The following is an 8,998-nucleotide window of genomic DNA, read 5'->3' on the forward strand; positions in this document are numbered from 1 at the left end:
GTGTGTGTAAATGATAACAGCTGCTTGATGTGCAGCGATAAACTGAGAGTTAAATCCTGTAAGGCTTCACTAATAAAATGCTTGAGACTGCAAAAAGTCAGTGAAGATGAAGCACGCAAGCTTAACATAAAGCTGGGGTGGGTGGTGCTGTGTCTCAGTTTGATCTAAAGCATGATTCATGATGATTCAATGCAACCATGCATCACGATTTCCTGTAGGTCACCGGTGTGATCGGATCCAGCCACTAAGAGTTTATGTAATGAGTTTATGCTCCCTGATTGATCAGTCGCCATCTGTGATCCTCGGGACACGTAGCAGCATTTTAGACACTTATGGGAACAGCTTTTCCCTTTCTGACTGGGATCCAGCTAATCTAGCCGTGTACATGTAAGACGTAACTGTGTATTAGCCGTCGCTAAATGATGGTTAATTAGGCATTCACTAATCACATAAACTCATAATGACTTGATAATTTTGAAATAATGGAGAGCAAGAGGAGTCGTGAGTCGCGCATTAGCTGAAGAAGAACTAAAAATGTTTTCCTTTACACCCCCTTTTTTAATTTCATATTCTGTTACAGTGGTAGATGCTCACATTAAGCACGGTCAAAGTTCAGTGAGGTGAGCATATGTGCAGGAAATCCCTCTGAGCTATATGAACCAATCACTTTTAGATAGCTTTTTTTGGTTCTTGGCTCTGTGTGATGTCAGCAAGAAGGACTGAAGCCCCACCCCCTTGTTATTAAACCTTCTGTATACCAGAGGCAGCCAATCAGAGGCATGCTGGCTTAAAGGGAAAGGAGCTAAAGCACATTGTTTCAGACAGAGAAAATAAGGAGCTGGACCAAGACCCAGAAAGAGGAAAATGAGGATTTTTTTAGAGCTAGGAGGTACTCCAACCCAGTCCAAGAATAAAAAACATGGTGCGGGAAATTAGCATAATAGGCCACATTTAAGTGTGGGATTTGTGCTTAAGCAGAATTTATTTAATGTACAGTACATTCAGAAATGAAAAGTAGGCTGCTAGGTTGGAATAAGCATATAAGTGGTGCTGCAATAAAGAAAAAATCATTTAATTTAAGGAGGAATAAGTGGCTGCTTCCATTTTTGTGTGTCTGCGTGTTGACAATAGAAATCCCATTTACCTGGGCATGATAATTAATAGGTAACATTTGCGCAGAGGGCAAATGCATTCTCAGTTTTCTGAGCTTTACGTGCGAAAGGGCATGAGCGACAGCGGTTAATAACTTCACTTGTCGAGCCCGAATGCACGTTCGTGTACAAGGTTGTTTTACTGATTAGCACGACTCGAGCCAGAGAGAGGGGGGACTAATCAGTGAAATCAGCGCCTGTTGTCTTTGCTTGGCTACACGCGGGCCCTCGGCGGCGCACAGCCAAGTGAGCACTGGACGGCTCGCTGCTGATCCGTGGATCCAGGCCCGTCTCCAGAGTGTCTGATCCACCCCCACACCTCCCCTTCCCTCTATCCCCTGTTCCCAGAGGCAACAGGAGACAGATCCGCTCAGCCTCAGCTAACCACAGCCTCGAGCTCATGCCTCTTTAAAACAGGCTTCACCTCACACGGCGCAACAAGCAGGGGCAGCAAGGTGACCAGCTCATATCTGTAAAAGCCCCCTCTGCGAAGGCAAGGACTGCACCCAGCTGATGGGGGGGAGGGGGGGTGTTTAAGAGGGGAGTGGGTGGACCTTTGACCTCCATGCGGAGCAGGAGGAAGACAATATGTCTACTGAGATCTTAAAGACGTGGACTCCTGTGCAGTCTGGGCTCACGTGCTGCTCGAAACACTAAAACTGCAGCGTGAACACGATTTTTGTTCCTCACCGGAGTGTGTCAACGTCCTCCTCCTCCTCCTCATCATCATCAAGCCACTGACTCCCAGAAACCCGCTGAAAAAGATCCCATTTGTTCCACACCTCTTTCCCCTCCTCACCCCCACCCCTTCTCCCGTTAAATTTACAATGCCTCTGAGATCTCCTAACTGCTATAACTCAAATCCAGAAATCTCTTCCCCTCCACCACCGTTACCACCACCTCTCCCATAAAACTACAGCAGCAGTGGAGTCGTTCTGCCCCCAGGGGTAAAAGAAAACAATGCTCTGCAGTGGGAACTTTAGAGCATCACCACCCCCGTGGCATTTGAGGTTCTTTCTTTCTCCCTTTTTTTTTGTATTTTTTATAATCGCCAAAATGCCACACAGCTCTGCGCTGTGGGAGCTCACACGCGCTGATGTTTTATTCACTTTGTACGAGCGGCCGCATCATGAAAGGGACCCCCCCCCCCCCCTCCTCCCCCTTGTACTACACAAGACACTCTGCCGACATGCAAACACATAAAATATTAACAGCCCAAAACATCATCATCATCGTCGTGAAGATCTGTAAATTCTGCAGGTGTTAATAATAATAATAACTTCACTCAGTGCACCTCTCTCTCTCTCTCTCTCTCTGTCTCTCTCTCTCTCTACAGGCTCACAGCTGAGTGCGACGCTCAGTTTGACGCCTGATGATGAGCACCTTTTTGTGCTGCTGACCTAATTTAAACACGCGCAGCTGCTTTTACAGGTCAACAAATAACGATTCTTGTTGACATTCGTGTGTGTGGGAAGCAGTGAAGGAAAAACAAATGTGAATGAGGCTCTTTTAATATGAAAATCCGCCGTTTTGCACCGCAGCCTTGCAGGGCGCGTTTGTAAAACGCTTTCTGAGCGCTCATCCATCTCGTTTACGAGCTTTTTTTAAAAAAGAGTACAGTAAACGCCGACTGTAAACGAGAGCATTAGAACGTAAAAACGTCACAGCTGTCCCAGGCTTTTACTGCAATCTGCTGGCGCGAACCGGAGATAAGTCATCCTGATCACTTTGGCAATTAAAGCGCACACTTTCAAGTTGCCAAGGTGGATCCAACAACAACAAGAGGCCCCACTGTTCAAGGCACATGTAATCCCGCCCACATCATCATCACCGCGACTTCTCATTTAAACCCGAGTGATGATCTGCCCTTCATGTTTACCCTCAGAGGACAAACATTAGTTAACCCCCGTGCTTTGAGTAACACTTAGTGGTCGGGCTGAGGGGGGGAAGCGGGGCTGATCACCTCGGCGTCAGATCCCACTGGGACTCGGGGAGTGCTGCTGCCGCTGCATTGATTTACTTGCTGACACCAGAATTGATGAGGGATCAGGGGCTGGCCACGGTCCAAGAGAGGCAGATTGGACGGGGAGGGGAGAGAGGGAGGCGAGGCGAGGCAGAGCAGAGAAATGTAGCTACAGCTCGGAGAGAGGAGCCCACGGGCGAGGGAGCAAGGGATGTGGGCGATGGTGGGCTTCTCCCCCCGGGGGAGGTGGGGAGAGAGCTGGAGGGGCTCCGGGGTGGGCTCGCAGCGCACTTGTTAAGCCGCTGACCTTTAACTCACACTTGTCATCTTAAAACGTTTCACATGAGCGTCCCAGCGGCATTGTCCGGGGGCCAGAGATTGAGCCACACCGGGACTTGTTAAAGCAGCCCCGCTTAACAGGACCCACAGCATGTCTGCACCTCTCGCACGCATCACACGAGGAGCCCTTTCTTTTTCTCCTCCGTGGAGTCCGTCTCTAACCTCTGTGGAGCTGTGGGGGGGAAGGAAGGTGGGGCAGGTGGGCATCCTCACCGGGCTCGTGGGTGTGACAACAAGGACAATAGCAACAGGGCAGTCCTTCAGCCGCAATGGAAACACAGGGGAGTAATCATACACAAATACACACACACACACACACACGGACTGGGGCGTTCTGATGCATGTGTGCATGAATTGCAGACTGACGCTCAGCCCAGGAGCCCGCCTTATATTTACAGCCGTAATTACGGAACACACGAATGCCGTGTTGCATGTAATCTCTCCGGTGCAGACAGCGTGCATCACTGATGTGGTGTTCAAACTGACCTCAACGTGATTCACACTGTCATGAAAAGGAAGCACGGTGTGTGTAATTGTATGTTTTTGATTTTTGTATCCCTCTGCCTGACAATGACATGGTTCGCTGTCAGTTTATAGCGCCTACAAACAGCCCATTGTTCATCCGCGGGGAGCAAAAAAGTAGTGATGAAAAATATCAAACGACCTACCTTCTACAGCCAGGACCACAGGGACAACGAGGCTGCACACCCACAGCAAGTAATCCATTGTCATAAACCAGGCTTTTGCAACATGAATAAAGGTGTGTAGACCTGGAGTGGATGGATGGACGGAGACTCAACCACGGAGCACCGCAGCCGAGCTTTTTGTTCCCCTCCACATTCTCATGTCTTCAGTTGTGATGAGGGCTCTCGCCGCCCCATTCAACCCAAATCCTCAAAAGAAAGAGAGGTAGCCGAGTGTGTCTGTATGTTTGCATTCACCCAGCTCCCCAGATCCTCCCCGGAGTGTAGTTGTGGATGCGGTGCTTACAGGACCGCTACGCTGCGCCCTTTTCTCAGTCTCATTCTCTTTCTCTGACTTTACCGACACGGAGCCTCGGTCCAGGGGCGCATCTCTGTGTTGCTTCCCCCCGCGGGAGAAGAGGGTGGAAGCCCGGAGTGTGAAGCGCTCTCCGCCCGCAGAGGAATCTGTGAAGTCCGACCAACTCCGTGCGGCTGTTGCTCCTCTGCGAGAGATGTGCGTCGGAATGGCAACACAGGGGCACAGACACACACACAGACACACACACAGAGGGGGGCTGGGAGCTCGAGGCGGCGTCAAGGCAGACTCCGTGAACCCTAGGCTTCCGGTAGGAACTTTCAAAACAAGAGCATGTCTTTAAAGACAACTGGATAGACATAAAAATCGATGAATGATAAATAGATAGATAGCTACCTTATTAATCCCACAAGAGAAATTGCTGTGTTTCAGCAGCAGAATTAAAATACTACACTCTACAATAAACAATAAATGAATAGCACAAAATAAATTATCATTATTATTATTGTTATTGTTATTATTATCAAAGAAGCAGCAAAAGCGGTGACGTGGTGTGTTATTACTAATAGAAATTCTTGAATTTGTAGTTTATTTTATATCATGTAGTTACCACAACCTGTGTTCACAAAACTTTATTTATTTAAGCAACTTCTATTCCTCTGTGGTCTAGTACTTATTACAGTTTCCTTATATATTACTGGTCACCAGTTCAAGACTGAAAGGAGGAAGGAACCCGACCTCAGTGGACACAGTACTCCCAGTAAAGCTTGGGTAAGTGGGAGGGGTTGTATCTAATGTAAAATGTATGTTAAATTAAATATGCTGATCCATTTCTGTAGTGTGGACATCCTTTTTGTAAATAAGGGGCCGCTTTTTTGTTGTTGTTGTTGTTGTTTAATTATTTTTATTCCCGGTATAAACATTAATAAATGACATCAGCTAAATTAACCACTGCACACGCTAGATCAGCGTTAGCTCCTGCTTTACTGGCGTTTTACCTATGGGGCCTTTTATTTTGAAGGCAAAACATCGACATTTCCGTTTTTCACCTGGACGTTTTCGAGTGGTTTAACGCAGCTGGCGGGTTGGAGGGAGGAGGTGGGAGGAGATGGAGGAGGAGGAGGAAGCTGGTTTGCCAGCAGCCACTGGCCCAAAGTGTTTGTCCGCGCTGGCAGCAGGTAATACCAGCCCGGACTCCCCGCTCATTGCCGTTAAGTGGCGATCAATTGTGGCATTAAGTGGACTGTGGTCGTACTGGTTGGAGGACGTCAATATGAGCTTTGATAACAATGGATAGAGAGCGCCTCTCGTGGGTTATTGAGCAGCCTTTGAGGCTGATACACTGCAATAATAACCAGAAGTGATTTGAGCTGCATGAGACAGTTTTACTTGGTCCCATCAGCCCAGTTCATCTTTACCTAATGCATCAATTGATCAATCCTACTATAAAAGTGGGGCCGTGCAGGGAGAGTTACTGAGGCCTCTTGGGAAATACTGCTGGGACGTATAATTGTTTCCCTGTGAGGCTTTCAGAAAGACGATACAGTTTACCGCTCATCAAAGTGTCATCTCCAGAGCAAAGTGGCGTCGTGACAAACTGCCTGCCCTCATTAGTTCATGCCATACTTTGACCTTTTGCAGTCTCTATCTTGCAGTCTCTCCTTTTAGGTCCTTTCCCACCAGACCCACCCGGCCTTTTGTTTCTTGACGGGCTCCAGCAGGGAGAGTGTGTGTGTGTCTGTGTGCTGGCTCGCAGAAGCTCTCAGCTTAGGGACAAGGCTCCCCTTCACGATGCCAATTCATCCGTCTGTGCGCCTCAGCTCCCTCTGCTTCATCCCTCCGCCTCCACCCACCCCTGCTGTACCCCACACAGGAACACACCCACACACACAAAGCATCCCCCCCCCCCAATAAGTCCCTCTGTGCCACACACTTAAGACTCCCCCATCCCAAATCTTCACCCACCACTTCCAATCCGCCCTCAGCTCCCTTAAACTTTCTTTGTCCCTCAGGCTTTGTGTACTAATTAACTACAGTTCAGTTCCCAGCAGGCTTGGGTCAGCTTCCACTACAGAAACCAGTGACAGACAGCCTTTTTTAACCAGTTATATTCAAACTAAGAAAACGACAATGACGACGACAAAGGACACTGTCGCTGCCGGCAGCATCACTGGAGTCATGATGAGAGGAGGATATAAATAATGAAATGTGGCAGTGCAGAATTTAACTGCTGCTGCTTCTCTTTTTAATTTCCCTTCTTGTTTTTGACATCCTTCATCGGCTGCAGATTGCTTGTTGTTTGTTTGTGGTGTGTATGTGTGTGTGTGTGTTTTCTAAGAGGCTCCCAAGAGACTGAGAGAGTTTTGGACGAAAATTTACAAATCTGCTTTTGAATTCAGCTTTGCTACAGTCCTTGAATTCTCCACGGTATCTTAAAGCGCACAGCGCGGGGAGGAATTTCAACCCATTAACGGGCAGGAAAAATCCAATATAATTGCGGCTCTCATTCTTCCTCTTATTTTGAAATATCCTGACAAGCCCGCATAAGACTGATGGTGATTGCAGAGTGTGCCAAACCCATTTTGCTTTTAATCTGCAACGGTTCTAGTTGTATGTCTTTGACTTGCAAAAAAAGGCTCGTGGAGTCATGCCAATTTCATCCGCGTGATACCTTCAGGTGTTGTTTCAGAGCGACCTCTCGCCCTCCCTCCCCGCTCTGACATGATGAACTGGCAGGCAAAGTCTTTAGAGTCGCTGGCTGGATTTGGATTGTGCGTGCTTCACTTGTTGCAGGTGGAGTAAAGAATTGCCGCTCTGGAGAGGATTCCTATCCTCCCGCAGATGAGAAATCAGCTCTCAGACTCAGGGGAGAAAATATATATTTTACAGAGCATGGAGTGAAGACATGAAGAGCCGAGGATGGAGGAGGAGGGGATGGAAACGAGCTCTGTGGGACAGCAGTGTTAAGTTGACAAGAAGGGATGACAGAACATCTCCACAAAGCCAGACTGTCTCCTGTGAACTACTCGTGAATTATAGAGTCTGTCCAGCTCGGCTCACTCTGTGTGTGTGTGTGTGTAACAAAACAGGCATGTGCACACAGAGCTTCATGCGCACTCAGGGATTTATGTCAGACACATGTAGCTGTTTGTTTTTTTTACTTTGGCTTCCAAATAAAATTTACATGAATGCGGCAAATTCTTGAGATGTCTTGCACGCTTATCTTCCAGCTGTTTTGTGTGTTTTTTTCTTCTATCACGAGAATAAAAAAATGCAAATGATAAAAACGACTCAGATTTATATTCATACTTACGATGCATAATTAATAGCATCAAACAGTGGGGAGCAAATGGTTTATGTAAGTTAACCTTGGGGATCCTTCCAATACATTCTTTTCGATCCATAACAGAACAGATGCTCAAGGAATGCAGACACGCAGCAAATCTGAGGGAGAAGAAGAACATTACCCAGCAAGGAGCAATTGTCTTCTTCTTCTTCTTCTTCTTCTTCTTCTTCTGCTTCTTCTTCTTCTTCTTCAGCAGGGAGGGCTTCTTTTTGATCCCAAAATGAATCTGAATTTAAAGTCTGACTTCAAGACAACTGCTGGAACTTCACTGGTAACACACACACACACACACACACACACACACACACACAGGCAGAGTGTTGTGTTATCAGTCAGGAAAAAAGAAGGAGCTCTGAAAGCAGAGTTATGTGTAAGTTTTTGATGCCAGCATGCTAATGAATCTTCAGATAATGCTGCCTATCCTTCTTCTTGCCAGTCAGATTTAAATAAATGAAGATGTGAGCTGGTGCATTTTAAAAAAAAGTCACCAAAATGCAGGAAATGATGTGTCCGGTGCTTAAATTTGCCCCCTGGATCCAAATGCTCAAACCACAACCTACGCCCACAGTATCGCCATCATTAGGCTGTAGCTGAAGGACGCTTTAATCTAGTCTCATACTCTTGATCTGAAGAGTTTGTAGAGATGTAAAGAACTGTCATCAAACATAATTTTTTCCCTCTAGATGCTTTTTTTAAATCACTTGATGGAAACTAATGATGAAGATTGTGTGTAATCTTCAGAAGGCCCAGTAAAGTGACCATGTGCTTAGACTGTTTTACAACTAGGAAAGAATAAACCTCAGCTGAGCATTAAAGTGTAGTTAAGCTTGTAGCAAATCATTAAATCTGGCCTTCATCTTAAACGGTGTCATAAGAGCGGGCTTAGTTGTCACGAGTGGACATTTTAGCCAGTTTGCCCCTGTTGTGCTAATACTGTCATACAAATATAGCAAACAATAATATGCTCGCACTGCATGGGCAGTGTGTTTGGGATTAGCCTTTGTCAATTAGACTCTTTCCAGATGGTATTGTATGGTGGAACGAAATCTGACTTTTCTGTGTTTATAATTTCAACAATTTTGACAAGATCTCCAACACCACTGGCTGAAATGGAGCCCCAACCATGAGTGCGGTTCCACCGTGCTATAGACACTCACTGTTGTACCTCTCTTCTGACTTCCTCCGTACATACTGAAAATG

General features: G+C 46.7%; 1 protein-coding gene across 1 annotated transcript in view; it reads right to left on the reverse strand.

Annotated features, from left to right (window-relative positions):
- The window catches only part of ephb3a (eph receptor B3a), a 40,131-nt gene extending 35,433 nt beyond the window's left edge, over positions 1-4,698 (reverse strand). The window contains exon 1 of the mRNA XM_006786853.3: positions 4,122-4,698. Within this exon, the coding sequence (XP_006786916.2) occupies positions 4,122-4,185 (64 nt within the window). The 5' untranslated portion in view covers positions 4,186-4,698. The remainder of the gene's footprint in view (positions 1-4,121) is intronic.
- Between the last annotated feature and the right edge of the window lie 4,300 nt (positions 4,699-8,998).

This window comes from Neolamprologus brichardi, chromosome 18, assembly GCF_056152115.1.
Source record: "Neolamprologus brichardi isolate AB-2024 chromosome 18, ASM5615211v1, whole genome shotgun sequence".
Taxonomy (NCBI): Eukaryota; Metazoa; Chordata; class Actinopteri; order Cichliformes; family Cichlidae; genus Neolamprologus; species Neolamprologus brichardi.